The 23,847-nt window shown below is 49.9% G+C and overlaps 1 protein-coding gene across 1 annotated transcript; it reads right to left on the bottom strand.

Annotated features, from left to right (window-relative positions):
- Positions 1-10,615: 10,615 nt before the first annotated feature.
- LOC144179978 (facilitated trehalose transporter Tret1-like) lies at positions 10,616-22,221 on the bottom strand. The gene is made up of 3 exons (XM_077708392.1): positions 21,851-22,221; positions 13,492-14,168; positions 10,616-11,455 (listed from the first exon to the last, which is right to left on the bottom strand). The coding sequence occupies exons 1-3, from the start codon at positions 22,074-22,076 to the stop codon at positions 10,955-10,957; spliced, it is 1,404 nt and encodes a 467-aa protein (XP_077564518.1). The 5' UTR covers positions 22,077-22,221; the 3' UTR covers positions 10,616-10,954.
- Positions 22,222-23,847: the final 1,626 nt, after the last annotated feature.

The raw sequence follows: 23,847 nt of genomic DNA, 5'->3' as shown, positions 1-23,847 counted from the left end.
ATGATGTGTATGTCCAATGGTGCGGAAATTTCTTAAACATAACTGCTTGGAAACGTGTTTCTTGCTATTGTGCAGGCAACGCAATGACGGCGTTTCTAGGGGTGGCCTCGATTGCGCCAATCCTGCCCTTAATGCGACTCTGTAGCGCGAAATTTGTAAGTTCTTAAGAAGTAAGCACTTTGTGTGAAAAAAAATGCTGTTTGTGGGTGGAATGAAGCTCGGCAAGTTCCCTAAGGCAAGTTTCTTTAATTTGAACAAAGTGGTATGAGGCATTGTGGCCGCTTTAAGCTTCGGGTAAGATAATGCTGATCTTTCCGGCGTCCAACTTCAAAGCCTCAACCGGGCTGCGTAAAAAACTGGAGCAAACTCCTTGAAATCCACGTGATAGCAATAACTATGCGGACTCCCAAAAGCTAGGAATCTGCAATTTTGATTTTTTTTTCCATTCCTTTAGTCACCTGTACTACAAGCGTTCACAATAATGGACAGTTATAAGAATGGTACCATCATCCCCCATAAGGAGAGCAGTAAAATACCTATAAGGAAGGCCAACAGTCAAGGAGACACAATCTCTCCGATGTTATTCACAGCATGTTTACAAGAAGTATTCATAACACTAGATTGGGAACAGGTGGGAGTAAGGGCTAATGGAGAATACCTCAGTAACCTCAGATTTGCTGATGACGTTGCCTTGTTAACCGACGTTGCCTTGTTGGGGGCCGAATTGCGAAGCATGCTTACCGCACTGGACAAACAGAGTAGAATCGGGGGCCTGAAAATTAATTTGCGAAAAACTAAAGGAAAACTAAAGTAATGATCAATAACCTCGAGACAGCACAGCGGTTTGAGATAAGGGGGGAGGCAGTGGAAGTGGTAAGCGAATATATCTACTTAGGCCAAGTTGTGACCCCGGATCCCAACCATCAGGCAGAGATAATTAGAAGGATAAGAATGGGCTGAAGCGCATTCGGCAGGCATTCTAAGATAATGAATGGCAGCCTACCCTTTTCCCTGAAAACGAAAGTGTATGACAGCTGCATCTTACGGGTACTCACCTACGGGGCAGAAATTTGGAGGCTCACTAAGAGGGTTCAACTTAAATTGAGGACGACTCAGCGCGCAAGGGAACGGAAGATGGTAGATGTAACATTAGGTACAAGAAGAGAGCGTAGTGGGTCAGGGAACAAATGCATGTTAAGGACATACTAGTAGCATTGATTTGATTGAATAAGGGGTTTAACGCGCCGACGCAACGCAGGCGATGAGGCGCGCCGTAGTGGAAGGCTCTGGATTAATTTTGTCCACCTGGGGATCTTTAACGTGCGCCGAAATCTCGTACACACGGGCGTTTTTGCTTTTCGCCTCCATCAGAAAAGCGGCCGCCGCGGCCGGGAATCGAACCCGCGACCTCGTGCTCAGTAGCGCAACGCATACTAGTAGAATTAAAATTAAGGATACTTTGGAAGGTCACCGTCAGGCTAATGTCACGGGCCACGCCCTCTATTAACTGTATTTTACAGTAAAGTTTTTTTTTCTCCATCTGGCTCAAGCGGCATTATTAGGCATGGTGGACTTTACATTCTCCTAACCTAATACGTACTTAAACGCATCTTTTGAGCATGGGCAGTAAACTCTTCCAATCGTGCAGATATGTACTGGTGCAGATAAGACGAATATCGCTTTTTCACCAACAGCAGTGTGTTCAAAATTCCGCTGCGCAGTTTGCGACCTCTTCCCATTATCTTGAGCCCACTTGCTTCATTGTGCCGTATTTGCGCGCCACATATCAAGAATTTAAGCTTTGGCCATTACACGCTTCTGTGGCGCCCCATTGCTCGCGACGGAACCTTGTCGGCTTATGCCGCTGTCGTTTGCTAGATTGCGACAGTGTGTGGCTGCAATTTTTTTAGACTACCACATTTACGTTTGCTGCTTCCAAATGCCCTTTTACATGAACCTTATCTTTTCGAGTGTCAGGAATTGAGATATCTCTGTCTAGCTCTTGCGGTAAACAGTTTAATGCTAAGGCCGTAGGACAACGTTGTCATTGCGAATGTCTATAACCAAAAAATGAGGACAGACCGCGCACTAAGTTGCCAGGATCACTGCAAGGGGAGAGGGTGGGGGGAATCACACGCAAAAAGATTAGCCCAGCTTAACTGACTTAACGTTTCGAACGCTGTTATTACCGTATTTACTCGCGTAATGATCGCACTTTTTTTTTCAAAAATATGATGCAAAGTTAGGGATGCGATCATTACGCGAGGTAAATTTTTCGGGAAAAAGTTTCAGCGCAGAAAATGCAAGTTGCAGGTCAGAACGTTTACGAAAAGTCTCATGAACATCATAAACATAACAAATAAAAACATAATAATAACTCCACTGACCACCGAATGACCACTGAGTGATGCAAAATGCAGTTTTTTCATTACGACACGCGCCAGAATTACGGAATTACGGAACACGCCGGAACGAGTTTGCTGTGCAGTGAGAACAGGTCGACCAATAAGTGGTTTCTGCAGTCACAGTGTGGGACATCAAGACACTGCTGCCCACGCAGCAAGCTGAGCGCGTTTTTTTAATGTTTTGTGAGTACATTAAAGGGACACTGAAGTGAATTTGTCATGCTCCCGTTTTTGCTTGCACTACGTAGACTGGCTCAAATTAGCACACTTTTCATCGTTTATCCGGTTGAAAAATCGGTAATTATTTTACAAAGCGCGAAAGAAGAAAAACTACAATGCGCGGTTTGCGGCGGCCGCACCAACTAAGGCTCTGACGTTGGGAGGAGGGGGCACCGTGATTGGACGATGCCCAAGGTTAGCAATCAAACAAGTTTCGGTTTCGGTTCAGTAAAACACAACCAATGGCGTTGTTGGATGGGCATTTTCAATATCTCAGTAATCATCGTACCGCGCTTCTGCCATGTTGTCGGCTGTAAAATGCATAAGATAAGCCTCCCAGGACGGCTTGGAATCGTAGCATTCACTAGCCGAGGCCTACGCAGTGCATGAGCGCCCTCCGCGTCCCCGCAGACGTTCAAATGCCATGCGCTTTTCCCCTATATTTGGAGCTTGCCTCGCTCATGCCTGTATCGTAAAAAGCGTGTTCGCACCAGGCCAAGGGTCTGTTGATTCTGGCCTGTGCCCACTGCCCGCAAGCTGTCGGTGCTTATGGAAACGGCACGCCAACGAGAACTCGCTAGGGCGCCAGTGCCAGCCTGCGTGCGTTCTGTGAACTAGTTCGTGGAGCAATGAACGTTGCGGCCCCAAAAAAAAGGTGAACTCAGTATAGAAAACATCGGCGGAAAACAAAAAAGTTAACTGATAAAAAAAAAAGTACGTACCCGCGGGGATTCGAACTTGTGACTTGCAAAACACTTGCGCTGACATACCTAGCGTTCTAAACAACTCGTCCACGGCCCCTTTTTTTTTTCTTTAATGCATGGAAATGTTAGAAAACTTCAAAAGACGAGACACTTAACACACAATTTAAGCACTAACAGACAGTCGAACAAAGATCAAAACTCAGGCAAGCAAACGCACGCATCCAAAAGAGGCAGCCACTCTGGTGGATCACTCTGCGCAGCATAAACGCTCCGCACCAACGCCGCCCGTTCCCGAAAAATGCACTTGGTCGGCCTAAGGGGTTCCGCATGCCGATCAGTCATACGGCACTTCCACAAGCTAAACAATCCTAGGAGAACGAAAACGTCATATGGCACCCGATTAACATCTTCCAATGGCAGGAAGCGAATGGTGTACGGGGTGATGTCGATGTCCACGGCCCCGCGATGCCGACCTTGGAAATATAAGGTATATAATGTAAAACCAGTTTACACTTTTATTTAGTTTTAACATTCCAAGATGCTTAGGTGAATATTTGTTGTTTTGCGCTCGTGCAGTAATCATCCCCCAAGTTTCCACAATGTCTCGCGTCTAGCAATTGCATTTCTTAGACGGAAAAGCGTTCGCAGATGCGTAGTCGTGCTGCTGGCCGCTGTGCTTGTTCGCCCAGCGCAAAAAAGTGCTTCCCGCACCGTAGTTTTACGCTGTACGGTAAAAATATCGGTTGATTTTATTTCCTTAGTACATATATATTGACTTCGCTGACTTTTCTCCCGCCTTCAAGAGGCCTTATATTTTCCTACTGTCGTACCAGTCAGCAAAGTGTCGCATGTGCGCTTGTGCAGCGCTTGTGTGACGCGACCTTGACTTGAAGCTAGATACAATGTACAAACTAAGTAAGTAAATAAAGGCACATTCTTCCATTCCCAAAGTTGTCCTGGCTTCGTTTCAACTGAGCGAACGAATTGCGACGACCCGTCGGCGGCCAGCGGACGAAACGCTGGGCCGACTGACTTTGTCTGAAAGCCGGGGAGCCGTGCAGTAGAGCAGCCAATTGCGAGCTCGGCTTCTCCCGACGTCACACGAAAACGCCACAGAAAATGGGCGAGCGTAAAGAGAGGAGGACAGGATTTTCGAATTAATTTTTCTACTAAATAAAATCGCGTAAACACGCCCAGAGTGGTCGAAACATGGCCTGGGAACTCCGGACTACAATTTGCGATAGTAATCCCGCACTGTTTACATGTCACTTCAGTGTCCCTTTACGTGCATTTAGTGAGAGTTTCTTCCGCACCAATAATGAGCTCATGCACGCTTTCCGAAATCGCTAATATCATCACGTCCGCGGCAATAACGTAGCCATGTCCGCTTTGAAAGAGGAGGAAACTAACGTAAGCAGGACCATCGTCGTTTACACTTGGCACACAACGACATATGGCTGCGGCAAGTTTAGGGTGCGATCATTGCGGGGGAAATAAAAAAAGTTCATATTTCGACGATGAACTTCAAAGGTACGGTCATTACGTGAGTGCGATCATTATGCGAGTTAATACGGTAACAGCGAAGCCACCTGGCCCTCCGTAATCGCAAGGCTAAGCGTCACAGAACTTCTCAAGCTAGCCGATAGAATGCTGTTCACGCCAATTCATTTTTGCGGTGTCCCACTGCTCGCGCCCTCTATGGGAACATTTTGTTACTTTGGAACTTGCAAACCTGCCACGAGGAGGCGCCGTGAGCTCATTTTCTTTTTTGTTACGGCATATTTTTTTCCTGCCGCAAAAATCAGGCATCCATGTGTTTTAGATGCAGAGCATCTGATTCACTCGCGTTGTCCCTCCGGCGTCGTCGTCATCGTCGTCGGCGTTGACCCCCCCTCCCCCATTCTCCTCGCCGCGCCAGCTGCGCTCTCCGCCGCTCACCCCCTCTCCTCTCCGATAGCGAACACTCTCTCGCGAGGGGCATTGGATTGGATTCGATTAGATTGGCTTGGATTGGAATGAATTGGATTGGATTGGCTTGGATTGGATTGGATTGGATTAAAGTGGATTTTGTTGGATTGTGTTGCGTCATAGCCGCGGCATGTTGCGTCATAGCAGCGGCAGACGCGCTGGGGCCGCCGCATGTGCAGTACTCTCTCTTCCGCGGTTTCCTCTCCTTCGGGCGCACTGCGCATATAACCGGTGTGCCGTTCTCCGGCGAAGCAACATCCACGCTTGGCTCAAACACCTAGAGTCCACGCCGCTTTACAAGTACGCCAACGTCGTCATCGACTAGGACCGGCTTACGCAGTTCCCTCAACGTTATGCGCGCTATAAAACGCGGTCCCTTCGCCGCTCCGCCTATGCGTCGCATCCACACAGGGGTTCCCGCGAGGGGAGGTGGGAGTTTTTTTCATTAAAGGGACAATGCAAATATCTCTTATGTATTTGATGTCTTGCCTCAGATAAGGTTAGTGTTTTTTTTTTGCCCAACAATTTTCACAAATGGAAACATTCCCACAAGATTTAGTAGTTCAGAAAAACTTTGCCTATACACGCATCTTGTTCCCGAATTCTTGAACTAGCTGCATGTGTTCTTCGCGCTTCCTTTTCGGCTCGCTGGCACAAGCTCTCTCCACATCACTCTAACAGCGTTACCACATTTGGTCCCATGGAAGCCTCTACCAAGAACAGCTTCGCTTGGCCCCAGGCAGCGCCTCCTCCTATGATTATCTGATGGCACGCGCCCTTATCTATGTCCGCTAACTATTTGCACCACTCCACTAAGAACTAACAAGCGATTAGATGCTTTCACTCTGCGCAAGCGCACGTGTCGTTGGCTTCATTTTGCATGCGCTTGAAAGTCAGATTGGCCACCTAGCTGAAAGTAAGCTAACCGTTTTCTACATTTGTACACATTGCGTCCGCTTTAAAAATGGCTACCAACGCTACGCTGTTACTGCAAACTATTCGTCACTTCCTCGACCACTACTAAGTTTCACATGAGTACGCGCCAAAAGACTGATGACGCAAATACCAACGTTCCTCATCAACTTCACACCTTCACTACTACGCACGAGGAACAATTGCCACCGCCTCGTACGTATTAGGATGCTAACATATTTAGCATTCCGCAATTATATAAAGTTTCATTTTTATTATATAAAGCACAAACGATGCAATGTACTGTGTCATCGTTTCCAATGAGTGGCAAGTTCAGTTGGCCTTTTTTGTTGTCATTCTTTTCCTAGCTGAAGAAGAAAGCCTGGAAAATATCGATCCATGAAGCTACTTAGAAAACCAAACATCCAAACAGGCGAGGTAGTGTTTTTGTGCATCGTAAGTGGAGTAATTATATAGATCACGAAGCCTGAAATTAATGTTTTATATTGTTCTACATCATTTCGACTCTTCCTTCCACCAGTCGCTACATTACTAGGGGCGCAATTACTGATCCTTGTGGAGCCACCGCAGACGAAGAGTTCAGAATAAGATTAAGTAGGATTCCCCAAAAGACGTTCAATCTCCTCGAGGTTGCGTGTTTTTAGTTTAAGGTACAAACACAAGTATAAGGTTAAAGCCGAATGTGAGGTTAACGCTGTGGTCTCTCTACCTCAGAAAGTGCATAACCGACGCATTACACGAGGAATGCATTCATGCACACTGCGAGGAACCAACGTGGGGTCAAACTATTTGAACACGCTAATGAGACGTGACCGTTGCCATCGTGCCAACTCAACACCGCCTCTATTAGGAAGGTGGAGTAGGGAGCAACCGAGGAATATGCCCAGGGTACGCAGGGAAGACTTTTGTCCCATTTACATGGTTTACATTTACGTACTTCCCTTTAGGTGGAAGGGGTCATAAGGTGCCGCGCAGAGCCAGTGGGCTCAGCGGTCAGGGCAAAATCCGGGGCGGGGCACACCATTGTGTGCGAGCGTATCGCCGTGATGGTTAGATCGGCTCGCAGCAGCGAGGCAGACGCGGTCCGTCTGCTCACAGGCGAGTATACCGCATGGCGTGATCGTCAAATGTTATAACAACACTTGCTGCTGAGTTAGTTGTTACCTGTTTACAAAAAAGCAGAAAACGTGGCGCAAACTAGACGTGGACGAGAGAAGGTACAGAGATACAGGCGCCAGTATCTGTCGTATCTTCTCTCGTCCACGTCTAGTTTGCGCCACGTTTTCTGCTTTTTTGTCAAATGTTAGGTACGGCATATATGTGAGCGTAGGGACGAAGGAGCAACCTAAGGCACGGGCTTATCCGGCGCAACAGAACTGCGACCGGGAAGGTAAGACACCGTGACGTACCTCAGGCGTCCTGAAGGGCGTCTCCCCGAACAGCCCCTCGAGCAGAGCGCGAGTCCCCGGTCCCGGCAAGAGGGAGTTCGGATGCCGTTCAAGATAGCCAAGTAGTTCTAGTAATATGAAACTTTATTTAGCCGTAAATTAGGAGTGGTTCCCTAGTCCGGGAATCCCAGTTATGACCGAGCGAGAGATGCCCGGGATGCTAGAAGTTGCTGGACGTTCAGGTGGTCTCTGGTAATCAGGTTCTCGCACAGCTCAGGGAGGGTGAGGTGGGAAGGAAAGGGTGGGAGTGTCGGGGTTAGATGCGCACTAATAAAATGTGGGCTAGTGTGCCAGGCTTAGAGCAAAAGGTGCAATGGGCGGTAAATTTAGTGGAAAACGTGTTGTTTAATCGAATGGATGGACAAGGGTATTCGCTTGAATGAGGTGAGGTTAACCACGAACGAGGGCAGAGCGGCCGTCAAGCTGACAGTGCTTTATCGCCAGAACGGTCGCTACAGCCTGCACCTCAGGCAGGAGTTCGAGAAGTTGGCTCGGCGCCGAAACGAGCCGGAATTTTGGGGAGAGAGGGGAAAACCGCTGCGCAACGGCACAAACCTATCGATCGCGCAGTTGCTCGGACGCCAGGATCCCCACAACGCTGAACTTCCACTGGTGCACGGCGTGCGACTCTTATTACCACCCAGTAAGCTTGCGTTCTGACCCCTGCTTTCCTTTCGCGTTTTGTAATGCTTGAGAATTTCTATTTGCACTCAACCAATAAACCTGTCCTTCCGTTTTTTAACTCTCGGCTTTTCACAATTTTGCTGCGTAGGAAAATGCTCACGTAATACAACTAAGCTCTTGATGAGAAGTAAATCAGGTGGTTATTAACGAAAATTCACTTACTTGAGATTAGTAGTGTAGTGGGCATGCACCTTGCCCACTACACTATTGGTTCGCTGTCGTAAGGCGCGCAAAGAAAGTCTGGGTCTATCTCGGTGATTAAAAACGTTGTCACGATGTTAAAGCTCCCGACCACAGTCTCCAGCGACGACACTGAGTTACGCACAAGCATGTTGCACTAGATTACCAGGGTATTGGCTGATCCAAGACCAGCCGAGCGCTGTCTGAGACTGTGTCGCTTGGGGCATCGCTTAATCCACACAGCGTGACCTAATTTCGGACGTTCCCTTCTCCCCCCACTAGTGCGAACAGTTATAAATGGCTCCTGACAGTACGAGCTACGCGGTACCGGATGCCGTTGTGCACCACACTATCCACTACCAACGCCGAGAGAAATCGAGCATTTCGGCTGCAAAAGAAACTACGACAAAACGCCAAGGTGGCACGCTGGTACCACCACTGACGGAGGAAAGGGGGACAAAGGGGGTGTTCTAATGCAGCCATACAGTGACGGTACATGGTAAGACGAAATTGGCAACATACACGAGAAGTATAAGCGTGTGATACTGAATTTCACCGTGAGCAAAGAGTCCGCTTGCACGAGAATCAAGCACGACAAATTCCAGTGCGGAATACCAAACGTCTTCAATTGCAAAAAGCTAATTTGATGATGAAGAATTACAGGTAAAACTAAAAAAAAGCCCTATAGTGGTACCGTCAGCAACATACCAACCCCCGTTATCATAAACAACACCCTGAGTACCCGAGTACTAGACGAGCACCCGAGCACCCGAGCACCCGAGTAGTACTACATCAGTACTACTTTAGAGAAACATTTGCGAAGACTTATTCGGAAACTCGGGTAAACTCCGCGACCTGCTTTACCCGAGTCTTTCAGTCCGACGTCACCTAAGCTAATCGAACCGCTTTAACCCGCATCGTCAAGCATTTCCCTACCGAAATCTCCGTAACTTTCTGTGCCCTCCATGTCGGAAGGTTCCGTGTGCGACCACAAAAGTCTGAACTTTTCTCGAAGCAGCAGATTTCTATACCTGCTGCGGTTAGCGCATATCCCGCTCTTAAAAGAAATCAGCGAACGACTTATTCATCTTCGAATCACTTCATTTTTCCTTAGGTGTTATTGCAATGTGGGCATCTCGGTGTTGCCGGCGGTACCGGTGACGCCCCAGATCTCGCTGTAGGTCTTTCCACGACGAATCTCTCGAAAATGAGTGTCGCAAGGCAAGTTCCTGTAGCGAATCCCTTAGCCTTGAGGGGGATCAGCTCGCCAAAGAGCACCCATGGCAGCGGGCTTGGCTTGGCTTGTTCCGGGGACGCTGGGTGGTCACCACGAGGCACGCACCGACGAGCGCTCGGCATTTGCTTGATTTTTCTAACTGCTGGGCGGCCGCTGCAATCTTGGCCAATCTCCTTAAGTGGATATTGTTGGCTTGAAAAACGTGCGCAAGGGACGCTGGGCGGTCGTAGCGAGGCACGCGCACACGGGTGCTATAGGCATTTTCTACGTTTTGTTAACTGCGTGGCGGCCACAGCGAGGACCACGCTGCAGGGTACGAGCTCGTAAATTACTTGGTATTTTTGACTGCGGTCACAAAAAATTACGATTGGCTGAACAGCTTCGCTATTAAAAAGCATTGTTGCTGAGCTTGCTGGTTCACGTCTCCTTAGCGCCCTATTCTTTTTTTCACTGTATATAGTAGAGCTTGTTCAGTATAATTCACGGTGCCTAAGGTTGAAATCACATTCGAGATGTGTCGTCGTGCACTCACTCGCTACGAAAACGTAAGCCTTGAATTTTTCAGTCATCTGTACAGCATAGCATCACAATATGTTCTATTGGCGATACTTGCGTCTACGTTAAGACGCTTCATACGCGCTTCAGTGAAATATTCGTCAAATGACTTTACGCTGAACTCTGTATGCTGACACAAGGCTTCTAGATTTTCTTTAGGTTTGCGTGAAAATACTTATGAAGAAATGCATAATGTTTATCCTGGCGTCCATAGTTATATTGCGATGCAAGCGGGAGAGTACCTAAATGTATGTGTTGTTAGTGGGAAAACTTAGCCTGGGTAATGCAGTTGTTCAACGCTGTTGAGTGCTCTGGATCGCCAAGAAAACACAACGGTGTAGTAGTATCAGTGTTTCTATTGAGTAACAAGGTAAATGTTGCCCCTTCAGTTCTTTAGTTTCTAACCACCTTAGAAAAACAATCGCAAAGATAAATTGTTCCTAAAATTTAATAGATCAATTCGAATGCAACAGAAACTGCTAAGAAGCAACTACCATTCGATGAGAAACAATATAAATGATCAAATGTTCAAGCTGCGTACAGGTTCTGCATCCCTCCGAGTCTTGAACGCCAGCCACTACTTTGAAAGGGCCGAGATTATTATCCTTCTGTTGCAGCACCCTAGACGGGAGAACACCTGGAAGGCGGTTTCCCGAAAAGATATTCAATCTCGTCGAGGTCCCGTCCTTTAGTCTCAGGTACAAACAGCAGGGTAAGAATGAATCCGAGTGCCAGGCTAGCGCTGTACATCCAGTAAGTGGCCGCTGTGCCGATGGCGGCTGTGAGCTCGTTGTATGTCTTCGCCACCACGAAACCCTCGCCAAAAAGCATAGCGGTGCAAATTCCCGTGGCAAATCCTTTGACCTTGAGGGGGATCATCTCGCCCAAGAGCACCCAGGGCAGCGGGCCCAGGCCCATAGAGTAGACGATTATGTAACTGCAGAGGGCGGCGAGTGGCAGCCAGCCGAAGGAATCGGTGAACGTTGCACCGGCGGTTGCCTTCAGGTGAAAGGAGAGACCAAGCACGCCGAGGCTCGCACAAGTCCCCAACGACGAAAACAGTAGGAGGGGCTTGCGCCCTAAGCGGTCGCAAAGTACCGCAGTCAGGCCCACCATGACCACCTAAACAGACGAAATACAAAGAGTATAACGAGACAATGGCAGTTACAACAGTGCCCGAGTGAGATTATACAAGCTGTAATGGTACCACGGGCAATCTTTTTTTTGTTGTTGTTCATCGCTGTTAACATGAGGTCCATTGAAACTTAATCTGTACTACATCTGTTTGAGAAACGAAAGCTTCAGAAAATCGAACAAAACACCAAGACGTTAGGCTATGTTCAGACTACCGGCGCAAAAGCCATATGGTGATCTATGGAAGTAAAAAAAACGGCATGTTACACAGTTCGGTTGGCTGCGACGTGAAATGACGTCATTCTTTAACGTTATTACGACAATTGCAGCAACACTCTGAACCCGGCCTTAGTCTCACTTACGGCTGTAGGCGTTTATCAGCCCTAGACGGTAGTTTGCCATGGGAGATTTGTGTGTTCAGGCCCCAGCAAGCCAAACCAGTAACAATTTTCGGTATGTAACCAAGGCGAAAATACAAAACAGAGTTAGACAGGCAGGCAGAGCCAAAGCTTGCAGACTCCGCGCTTTACGGTGCACTTGCGACCAGAGTTCACTATGTAAAAGAAAATTTCACATCCACTTGAAATTCGGCTACAAAGAAAAAACTAGTAGCTTTTTCAGACTCAGACTCGAACACTGGGCCACCTCCTATCTACGGCAGCCATTCTACCAACTGTGCTATAACCGGGAGGCTAGACGCTTGTAGCGCGAGACCAAATTTATCAACAGCTCGAAGTGCAGACAGATGTTATTCGTCCAGATTTGGGGGAAATCCTCAAGATAGAGTAAGTTCCTGTGAAGGAAACTTTGACATCCACCTGGCACGACCGCATTTCAGGTGGGTGTCAGATTTCCTGTCGCAGAAACTTACTTCATCTTGAGGAGTTTCACGTATATCTGGTCAATCAACAGGATTCATTATGTCTGAAGATATAATTGAAATAAAACAAGTTTCTAGGTGCGTTTGCGAAACTTATTGGCTCGAGAGGACATGCTGTGGTGTCAGACAGGGCGAACCACGGATATTTCTTTTTACGTTATGCTACTTAAAATAGGATGTAGATTAATTCCTGTGAACACCGTAACAAAGGGCAGTAATGAACTAATAATACAGCCCAGAGTAACCACGTAACACGTGTGATAATGTACCTGTGTTCTTATTAACATGGAAACCTGGGCGTCTTGGTACATAATCTGTGCAATACAGTGCGAAAAAAAACACAAGGAGAGATAGAGATACACGACAGGGATTGCGCTGACAGGGACAGCGCAGTCCCTGCCGTGTCTCTCTCTGTCCTTGTCTTTTTTTCTGCGCTGTTTTGCCTAGATTGTGTTCTTATTCCGCGAGCAGTATAGCACGATGCGTGGCGCACCAACACATTGATGACACGTTATAAAGTGTTCTTGCCCATCGGTTATTCGGCATTACTGATAACTACACCGCATTTGCGCTGGCTGCCGCATTAGCGCATGTGATAGCGAATAAGCTGTTATCTGCCTCTGTTCCATTCCACCAATTATTCTATAACACACGGTGCGCCCACGACATCTGAGCGACCTCCCATGGCTGCACCATTTCCTCCATGCCCGTACCCGACCCCACACATTAAAGCGTGGCCGCAGATCTCGCGGCTGGCTTTTGGCTGCAACCCTGCTCCGGTTGCGGCACGCCAAATAAAAGCGAGTCACTCATAGGCCAACTGCCGCGTAGCGGTTGCTGTCTTTTTTCCCCTTATTCCCAGGCTTGCTCTTGAGCCAATAAAATTTTTTACAGAGTGCCCATGTATCCTTTCGAACGGCGGAAATGTCGCCAACCCGACCAGAGCGGACGTCGTCGCTATAGGAGGAGGTTTTGGCATTGTCAAAGAATCGATGTTCCGGAGCCATGGCTACACGCGTGGGTTCTCTGTCACTTGTAAACTCCGAAATATATTCCCCGTACGTGCATGTGTGCATGCGCGCGCGTGTTTATGTGCATCTTTTCAGTGGTGCAGCTCACCACCCAGTAAAACTGCGTTTCTTGCCTGGATCGCGGAGAAAGTAATCGCAGCGTAGTCCGCCGATATGGTCGTGCCGGCCTCCTCGAAGATGTCATGGGCGTATGCGAGGATAGCGTTGATGGCTGACATCTGCTGCATCGTGACGGCCAGCAGAACGCACAACGTGGGTCGGTAGATGTGTGGTAAGGTCAGGTCACGTGCCGTGAAGCCGCCCGCCGCTGCAGGGTCCAACCCGGGCGAAACAACCCTCTCCAGGGAGGCCAAATGGGCTTCGGCGCCAGGGCCCCCGTAGAAGTACAACGCCCTGCTGGCCCGTTGGTGGTGCCCCTTCTTGAGCAGCCAGCGTGGCGACTCATGGCACCAAAACAACGCCACCGTCATGATGGCCGCCGGAATGAGGCAGACGATGGCCAAGCTCCAGAAGTTGAGAAACTTCCCCAGGATGTAGACTAAGAAGATGCCGGATTTGAGGACCAGGTTGGCGCCCGTGTTGAGAAAACCCCGCAGCTCGGGGGGCGATATCTCCGAGATGAAGACACTGACGGCCAGAGCAGCCGTTCCGGTGCCGACGCCAGTCAGCACTCGGCCTAGGAATAGCACCTCCTTCAAAGCGCCAATGGCGAGGCAGAACCAGCCGGTGAGGAACCAGAGCGCCGCGACAATCAGGGCGCCACGCCGCCCGATCGTGTTCAGCACTCGACCTGCACAAAAAGCAAGCGACAGACATTGGGAAATAAGCTTCGTTGCATGGCTCGGTAAAAACTCTAACTGGCATGCCCGCGCGACAAGACGCGATTTACTAGGGGAGTACTTGAAACGCCAGGAGGATTGCGCGGAACGACGACACAAAGAGGAGACAACAGGACGAGCGCAACTAACAACTAATTTATTCAAGGGCTTACGCCCCCAAATATAAGTATTTACCAAATATAAGTACATACCTCCAGGGGAGATGTATGCATAAATTTCACTTTTCATTTATGGCGCATGGCAACACAATATCTCGTGACAAATTTCTTGACAGCAAACTTTCCAGAAATATTAAAAAAAGTTATTAGGAATATTTACAGCCACCAACCCACCCAAAACTTGTTCTGGCCAAGCAAGCCGACGTAACCTATAAATAATAAACTGAACAAGATTAACTTATAAACATTCAGCCGCACTTCACGCTTCATCTGTTTTGATCAAGTATTAGATGACTGCATCAATAACATCTTACTATACATGTATAGGTGCTGTTGGGAATGACGATCCCACCGCTGGCACCACTGTTGGGAAATGACTATCCCAGGGCGGTCGCCTAGGTTGTGACTCGCATCCAGCTCGTCACCGATGGTGGGAATCAGCCATCCCGACGCTGTCTCCGCTGTTGCGACTGGCCACCCGAGCGCAGTCACCGGTGTAGCGATGTTGCCTTGCTCCGTCCGCTATCGACGCGGCGCAGAGCAGAGCGACGAAGTCCTCGAGCCGACGAAGAGTTGAAGTAACATTTATATACAGTATATACAGGGTAAGCAAAAGTTACATCATTCGCACAAAGGCGACAGCACCCTTTCACTCGGTGCTTCCGAAGAGACTGGTGCCGGAGAGAAGCCGCCGAGGAAAGCCGACGATGAGAGCCTCCGGGCTTCTTTTATAGCCTTGGAGTTCGTTGTGGCCCCAAGAAGTTCGAAATGCTCCAATCAGGGCTCTCGCTGCCTGAAGTTTGAATTCCGACGAATGGTAGCGAAGCGGTGAGTCAGCTGCGCCGCCAATGGGGAAAGGGAGAGCGATGCCGCCGCCGTCTCCGTGACCTCGCCTCCGGGCGTAGCGACATGCCCTTGTTTGGGTCGTTCTCCGCTGAGGGATTCAGCCGCGCCGCAGCGTTTCGAGATGCAGGAGTCGGCCGCGCCGCAGCGTTTCGAGATGCAGGAGTCGGCCGCGCCGCAGCGTTTCGAGATGCAGGATTCGGCCGCGCCGCAGCGACAAAGGGAGAGGCGTGACTCAGCCTCGCTGTCGGCGCGTCGCCTCGTGCAACGCCTTTGGGCCAGGCGCTCTGGCACAACAGCACCCCCGCCGCCAGACAATGCGCCGTGAAGACGAGCTGCCTCCACGTGGCTCGGATGCCGGGCGCGCTCGTTCGCCAGGCTCATCCAGGTACACCTCCAGTGCCCCAGGAAAAGGGCGGCTCCACCAAGTTCCTCTCCATGAACGGGTACCGCCCGCCAGGTCCGGATCACAGGTACCTCGCCGTGCTGCCCAGGTGTCTCCACCAGCTTCGTCCGGCTCTTCCTGTCTGTCCTCAGCACCGGTTGCTCATCGTTCTGGAGCTTGCAAAGAACCGACCGACAACAGGCACCACCCAGCGCAAGCAAGCACCCTCTGTCCTCCGTCAGAACACCAGACTCCAAAGCGTGACAAACTCTCCTAGCTAAGTGTCTATCCCCAATTTGGACCCTTTACACCAAGAGGCCCATGCGGGACGTAAAACTCTTAAAAGAAGAACTCGCACTAAGTGTCAAACGTAACACACGAACTTAAATGATAACTAAGGTGGATTGCTTGAAATCACGCAGTGCGGAAATAATCAACTGAGGCAGCAAATGAGGGCAATAATTTTGCTCCCATCTACCTGCTACGCTAAAATCTGCTCACGAAGAAACGAAACGAAAGACACGGGGAGGACGAACGCAGCCTTACTTAGAACGCACGGCTTAGTGCGTCTGAGTTAGCGGTTCCGGCTACATAGCATGCAAACTTCTGCACTGCTCACACGACGCAGCCACATTCCTTTACGGAAGTACTGTAAGCCTCTTCCCGACAAGTTAGCTTGCGACTTACAAACTGGTCGTTCCCGGCCGTTCGCATCCTCGGGGCATAGTACAGCTTCCATGCCACGATCGCTCGATCGCACTGAATAACGAACCTTTCGAAAAGTCGGGGACCGTTAGAACTGGCTCCTCGCTCAGGCTCGTTACAGCGCTTAAAACGCGTCCTCCTACTTTGTGTCCTTTCCACCTTAACTGGCTGACTCGTTGTAAGAGCATCACTAACGGACTAGCCAGTGTGGAGTAATCTTTAACTTAAGTCTAGCCCTATCCAGTCAAACTCTAGAAGTCCTTACCTCTGACTTAGTCGTTGGTCAGCGATAGCTTACGACTGCGGCCACTTAACGACTGACGGTCTTCGTCGGCCGCGCTACCACAACCACCTGCCTTAGTTACGTCACTTCGGCGCAACCTATGTGACACTGACTGTTTGACTGATAGTCCTGCTTCTTTGCGTCTGCTCAGCACGACTCGTGAGTGCTCTACTTGCTCCTACCCAGCGCGTACTAGAAAAGCTGGCGCCATCGTCGAGGTAATGGAGCGCGCACTACGACAGGCCACAAAACACCCTATGCGTTAGTTTCAAAAAGCAATACGGCTCGTGTTTAGTCCAAAACTGAACATAACGGGACGGACTGTCCGATCGGGGAAACGAAGAACGCAGCGTTACAACTAGCTCTTCCCCACGGGCTAGTTTCGTTATTCGAAACGCGTTCTCTTTCCGCGGTCATATACAAGCCTCGCAAAGCTGACACCCGTAATCTCGCGCGGAGCTGATTTCAAGGCCAACATAGCGGCCGGCACGCATGCCTCCCAATCGCGTTTCCGCTCAAAGCAGAAAGCTCTCAACTCCCGCTTTCGCCCTGAGCGCCTTCGTTCCACTGGCTTGGAATGCGGGTGAAAGTGCCCCACCTTGCTTTCAAGCAAGCCATCGAGAACTGGGGACAACGGAGAGTTCGCCTCGCAACGCGCGGCCACCAGGGTTTCCCCGCCGATGGGGATGGCGCAACCCGCTTCGGCCGACGGCGGCTCGACTAAGCTACTGCCGGAGCTTTCGGTCCGCTCGCCGCTCGGCCTTCGTTGCTCGCGCGTCTCTCGTGTCCCGTTCGCAGGCTTTGCCACAACATCGCCCGAGTTAGAGCTCGCACCCGAAAGAACACCTTCTGTTTCCGGGGGCTCTAGCGGCTTCGTCTGGCTAGCCTCGCCGTCCAAAGTTTCTTGCGAAACCTCGCCATTTCGCGCACTGTGCGCGATCCTGTTGGAAGCCGTCTCTGAGGCCTCCTTTGATTCTGAGCGTTCTGCCGAGATCGTTGAACCCGAGACCGACACATTAACGCGATCAGCGGACCCGCACGGCCCTCTATCGGACGTCTCAGCAAGTGCGTTATCTACTCCAGGTGCGCCATTGCTCTCCGAGACGGCGGTACAGTCTCTGTCAACTTCATTCGCTACGAGTCGACTGGATTTCTCTCTCGGCAGCGCTTCGACCTTGAGCTCGTCTTCGCGTAACGGCTGATCGGAAAACCGTGGTAACGTACTCTCCGTGTCGCCCGGCTGCGTTTCTCCACCGAAGGGTTTCACGCAACCCGCCTCAGCCGCTGGCGGTTCGACTAACCTACCGCGAGAGTTTTCGTTCGGCTCGCAGTTCGAGCTACGTTGCTCGGCGTCCTTTCGCGTCTCGCTCGCTGGGGAAGAGTCAACACTCTCCGAGAGCTTCCCCGCTTGCGAACTCGCAAGTGCCATGCACTGGCCACTGCTCGCGGACTGCGCGCGCGTTTCGAAATCTTTATTTCGAAGCGGCTTCTCTGCCTCCGCGCCGTTCTCGCTTTCCTGGCTCGCTTCTCTGTCCAAGAATACGAGTGCGGTCGCTTCGCGTTTGCCCTCGGACGCTCCGTCTTCCGGCCCTGACATCTGAACAACGAACGGCGGCCGTTGGTCGTGACTTCTCGGACCGCTCGCCTGAAACGTTGGACAAGTCACGCTAGGCGCCGGCGAACCCTGCCGGAACTCCGACTCTAGCCTCATCAACTCGAGCCACTCGAGCTGCCTTTTGGCTTCCCGTTCCTGCCTTTCAGCTTCCTCCCTCCGTTCCTGCCTTTCGGCTTGCTCTCTCCGTTTCTGCCTTTCGGCATCCTCGCGCTCACGGCGCTCTTTCTTTTCGGCGTCCTCGCGCTCACGGCGCTCTTTCTTTTCGGCCTCCTCGCGCTCACGGCGCGTTTTGATTTCAGCCCTGGCCTCATTGACCTCCTCAGCCGTTACGTTCTCCTTCCGCATGATCTCAAGGATCGCATGCTTTCGTTTCGCACGGCCTAAGTCAAGGCCCAGCTCCTCGCAAATTTCGATGAGTTCCTTCACTTTAAGGTCCTCCATCGTTTGCACAGGCCTCTTGCTGCTTACCCGCGTTAGAATTCCCTTGCCGCTCCTATACTATCGAGCTACTAGTAAGGCACGCGCAAGTAATTCTCTACGCTCCTTTGTTTACCTCTCGGCACTAGCTCTGGTTTCAAAACACTTGCTCTAGGCTTGAAACACTCAAAGCTATACACAGTGCTTCACCCAGCCCTTCTCTAAACTACCATAACCTGTGCTAGAGAAGTCTGGTGAACTGAGAGAAAACGTCGAGCGCTTACCACATCAGGTAGTAGCCGTTGCCGGTCGATCCCGCAGCTGCCATCCAATGTTGGGAATGACCATCCCAGGGCCGTTGCCAGGTTGTGACTCGCATCCAGCTCGTCACCGAAGTTGGAAATCGGCCATCCCACCGCTGCCACCACTGTTGGGAATGACGATCCCACCGCTGGCACCACTGTTGGGAAATGACTATCCCAGGGCGGTCGCCTAGGTTGTGACTCGCATCCAGCTCGTCACCGATGGTGGGAATCAGCCATCCCGACGCTGTCTCCGCTGTTGCGACTGGCCACCCGAGCGCAGTCACCGGTGTAGCGATGTTGCCTTGCTCCGTCCGCTATCGACGCGGCGCAGAGCAGAGCGACGAAGTCCTCGAGCCGACGAAGAGTTGAAGTAACATTTATATACAGTATATACAGGGTAAGCAAAAGTTACATCATTCGCACAAAGGCGACAGCACCCTTTCACTCGGTGCTTCCGAAGAGACTGGTGCCGGAGAGAAGCCGCCGAGGAAAGCCGACGATGAGAGCCTCCGGGCTTCTTTTATAGCCTTGGAGTTCGTTGTGGCCCCAAGAAGTTCGAAATGCTCCAATCAGGGCTCTCGCTGCCTGAAGTTTGAATTCCGACGAATGGTAGCGAAGCGGTGAGTCAGCTGCGCCGCCAATGGGGAAAGGGAGAGCGATGCCGCCGCCGTCTCCGTGACCTCGCCTCCGGGCGTAGCGACATGCCCTTGTTTGGGTCGTTCTCCGCTGAGGGATTCAGCCGCGCCGCAGCGTTTCGAGATGCAGGAGTCGGCCGCGCCGCAGCGTTTCGAGATGCAGGAGTCGGCCGCGCCGCAGCGTTTCGAGATGCAGGATTCGGCCGCGCCGCAGCGACAAAGGGAGAGGCGTGACTCAGCCTCGCTGTCGGCGCGTCGCCTCGTGCAACGCCTTTGGGCCAGGCGCTCTGGCACAACAGTGCATGATCGTTCAAAATTAACCCCAGTAGTCGCTGACCTTTCCCTCTGCATCAAGGCGAATGGTATACACAAGGTCCATTTATTACTAACGCTGCAGAATTAACAAACTTTCTGGAAATAACTGGACATAACCTTGGAGCAGGGCAAAATTAAATTATTTACGGGATTTAAATCCCATTTTGTAGGTTTTGTACCTGAAATACTGTCGCATTCCTATAACTGGTTTGCTCTTTTGATTTTTTTTATTTATGTAGTGATATCTACGTTGTCCCTTGCACTGTATATAGCAGAGTACTACGAACAGATCGACAATGTTGCTTTAACCCTTTCGTATTACACACAGCTCTGTCTCGCCCGTGTATTGCCTTAAATTTTAAAAGGCGAGTCTTTTATTTGTCTGAGTTCCAATTACAAGGCTGTAGCGTAAAAACAGAATTCTCAAGTATTTTTATTTCACGTGGAACAATATTGTTACTTGGAATCGAATACTGTTTTCTTTATCTCCTTTTCTACAAAAACTCAGTTACATAACCCTTCTAACCTCCCTACAAATTCCTCAGGAGAATTAATTGTTGTCCAACATATTTGAATATTCGTTGGCGAGCAAATGTTTTTGGTGACCCCGAACATGAAATGAAGTAAACTGAGATTCAATTGTCTGGTATCTCCCGCCCTGCCCAATGAAAGGCAGCTCTGGAAAATGCCACCATTGTTGCGAAATCTGAAATTTCAAGCAACTGCTGTGCATAAAAATGTACATCGGTCTGTGTTAAAATACAGCACTCGAGAGGTTTTAGACTGCTTTGTTTTACTCTACTTTGTAGGCCGAACATTGTCAAAAATACATCGAGTTAGGCGGGACTGTGAATATCGAAGGATATAGACCCATAAGGTCGGAGCATTCGTTTAGGGTACGAACGTATGGTACGATAAGACAGCTTTCAAATTTTACAGAAACATCCCGTATGAATTTCAAACTACTATAGGTTTTTTTGAGGGAGTATTCTGACTGAAAAATATAAAAAGCATCGAAGTCACTCGGTTGGTCGCCAACAGCATGAACAGATATCGCATCCGGATTAGTGTGAAAATCAACTTGCAGCTCCATAGTTTCCTCAAATGCAGTAGATTCTTCGACACTACCTAATAATGCCCACCAAAAGGTAGCAAAAGAAGCCTGACGACGTTTAAGAACTACTTAGAAATTCAGTATGCGAAAGCGCTAATGTCCATTTGAACACCAGAGACCTTCCCTTCAGCCCCGAGTTTTCGAAAGGCCTCGTCCGCTTCGCGACCTTCCTCCCCTTAAGTTGTCGACCAAAACCACACCAGACCAGATTGACCAGAGCGTATTCCAGACGATTTCTGGAAAGAAAAGCCGCTGTTTTTTGCCATTTTGCTTATTTCTATTGTAATTTGCTGAGGAGGGTTCCTTATTTGTATTAAATCCTACATATATAGTAAGCAATAATATGTGTTGGAATAAAAATTTGCCCTGTTATGTAGGCGTGTGGGCAGTCCGCCGACATTTCATTCTTTTTCAGCAATTCGAATAAAACAGGATTTACAGTTGTCTTCTGCAACTACATTTTTCCGGCACTAGCCCATGTACAGACACCAGACAGGAAATCCGGAGTGTCTGCAACATCGTGCGAGCATAATTATTAGAATTAAATGAAATGTCACGCGCTTTGTGCACTCAAAACGTAACGTGTTATTTGATTTTAATCACTTGTTACATTCAGTACAAGTAAATATAGTCGTCTTAGCCTCATTCCAGGTTGCATTTTCGTGAATACACGTGCATCAGATTGAGAGCCGCAGAGCATTGTACAAAAATTCGGTTGAGCCGCGAGGCGTTGGGTGTGTACGGAGGGCGGACCGGATTGAGCTATTATAAGGTAGTGGTGTAAAACTTCACTACGAAAGCAAGCTGCAAAATTTGGCGAATGAAAAAGAAAGACACTCCAGCGGTAGATCACCTTACCTCCCGTCAAACCGCCGACTATGGCCCCCAGCGGGACGAGGGAGGCGAACCAGCCACTGTCGCTCTTGCTGAACGCCATGGATTTCCGTAAACCCGGCAAAGCTGGTGCACTGTAACCCAGGGCAAATCCAAATGACAAAGACGCCAAGTAAGTTATCGCCACTGCCACGTAGAGCCGCTTGTGGGCATCCGCCACGGTTCCACACTGCTGTAGTGCGGGGAGCATCGCAATTTCAGCTTCTGCCGGTTCCGGGGCTGGAGACACCGTATTCGCGCGTGTGGCGCCCTTGGGAGAAGATTCCGTCAGTCCCGGGGTCTTGCCTTCCGCCCCTTCTGCGGTTGCGTTCACTTTTATGTTCGCAGAGCTGTTATCCTGAGCACCGTCCATCACTTTCATGAGTGAAGGCCCAGGCGTGGGGACGTCGTCGGATATTGGCTTTAGCAGCATGGAGTCCACGGTAGCACTACTCGCCGCACTCGCCGAGTTATTGGGAAGGGTTCCAGCCAGACCTTCGTTGCGTGCACTTGCCGACGCAACCTCGACTAGGGTATTCCTGTTGTTCGTCGAACCGTTTACGTCCTGGCAGTAGGCCGCCTTGGGGTCACCTTCGTGGTTATCCATTGCGTAAACGTAAATGGCGTCCAGGACGGGTTAAGGTAGTTTAATCGCGCCGCTGACAAGTGCTAAGTCAGTTTTGAAGGCTGCTTCTGGCACTGAGGTAGTATTGGGTTCGTAGGCAGAACCGTCTTTCCCGGTGGTTTCCCGGTTTTTAGACACTGGTTTCGGCAGGGTAACAGCTGCAGCTGCGGCACAACGACCAATGCGCATTCACGTGTTAAGCATCGGTCACTGTCAAAAGCAATAAAGCGGGCGCTGCCAAAGCTATGCATCTGCAACTTTAATTCTCCACGGTGGAAATGTTCCAAGCATGCAATGGTAAAGAAAACCATGCTCGCAAATTCTTAACACCCCTCAATGTATTCGCACAACAAAGTCCCACTTACCTACACAAAGGTTGCTGTGAGGACTGAGACATCAGGGAATCGTGAAAGGCGCAGGGCACGGGATCTTACCTGTGTGTTTTGCCTTCCGGAACTCCAACGTAGCCCGACAGAGGAGGTGCAGTGCCTTCTAGCAGGTGCAACTAATGGCCCCGGATTGTGCCCGGTGGGGAGGTTCTGTTTCCATGCCCTGGTGGGAAACGTGAGTATGGCGCCCCGCAACTGTGTAATACAATTTTGCAGCGGTTCCTTCCCGCCTCACCCCAAGGGAAAGCTAAAGCGCCTGAGTAGTCCACAATTGACGATTATGATGATGGGCCATGGGTAACGGCACATACCCACTGAGGGAGATTGCCAAAGAAGAATTGGTTTAATCAGTGAATACAATTAGACAAGAAGAAAACAGGACAGCGGAATAAAAGCTTTAGTCCGATTAGTAAAGAAAAATAAAAGAACAGGCTCGGGAATGGAAGAAAACAAAAGCCAGCCTGACTGGAATAGCTCTAGGACAGCGCATGAGTCATCTCCGAAATGAATGAGTTGGTGGCGTGGCCAGTCATCCTGGGCCATGGCAGTGGCCCAGCTTTGTGCTTAGAAGTGCAAAAGCGCGGAAAGAGACAATGACAATCCCAGGGGCCGCACAGTAGTCTCCAGCGGTTTTCTTAGTGGAGTAGGTAAACGGAGGCAGTAAAGGAAGAAATTTTCATAGGATTCAATTTCTCGGCATAAGTGGCACAAGAATGGCTTGTCGGACTACCGATGCAGATATATATTACGGGAAAGGACAAACGCCACAGAAAAGTAGGACACGGCACCCAAGTGCACTTGACAGCAACTTTTCTTCCAGCAACACATGAGGTGCTCATACTCAGGACACCTGTGCAAGCCGTGATCGAAGGCATCTTGGGCAAGCACGTATTAGTAACAACGGACCAGCAGCACACAAGGCAAAAGAGGAAATAATTGAATACCGATAGCGCAAATGGCATTCTAGC

The sequence above is a fragment of the Haemaphysalis longicornis genome, unplaced genomic scaffold, assembly GCF_048455015.1.
Source record: "Haemaphysalis longicornis isolate Haplotype H1 unplaced genomic scaffold, Haemaphysalis longicornis Haplotype H1 scaffold_4, whole genome shotgun sequence".
Taxonomy (NCBI): Eukaryota; Metazoa; Arthropoda; class Arachnida; order Ixodida; family Ixodidae; genus Haemaphysalis; species Haemaphysalis longicornis.
Note: the sequence above shows the minus strand (reverse complement) of the source record. Positions and strands in the feature narration are given on the sequence as shown.

Excerpts from the sequence above, each read along its gene's own strand:
- LOC144179978 (XM_077708392.1), bottom strand. The coding sequence starts at position 22,076 with ATGCTCCCCGCACTACAGCAGTGTGGAACCGTGGCGGATGCCCACAAG. Across the intron at positions 14,169-21,850 it reads AGTCGGCGGTTTGACGGGAG|GTCGAGTGCTGAACACGATC; the intron begins GTAAGGTGATCT and ends CTTTTTGTGCAG. Across the intron at positions 11,456-13,491 it reads TTACTTTCTCCGCGATCCAG|GTGGTCATGGTGGGCCTGAC; the intron begins GCAAGAAACGCA and ends TCGTCTGTTTAG.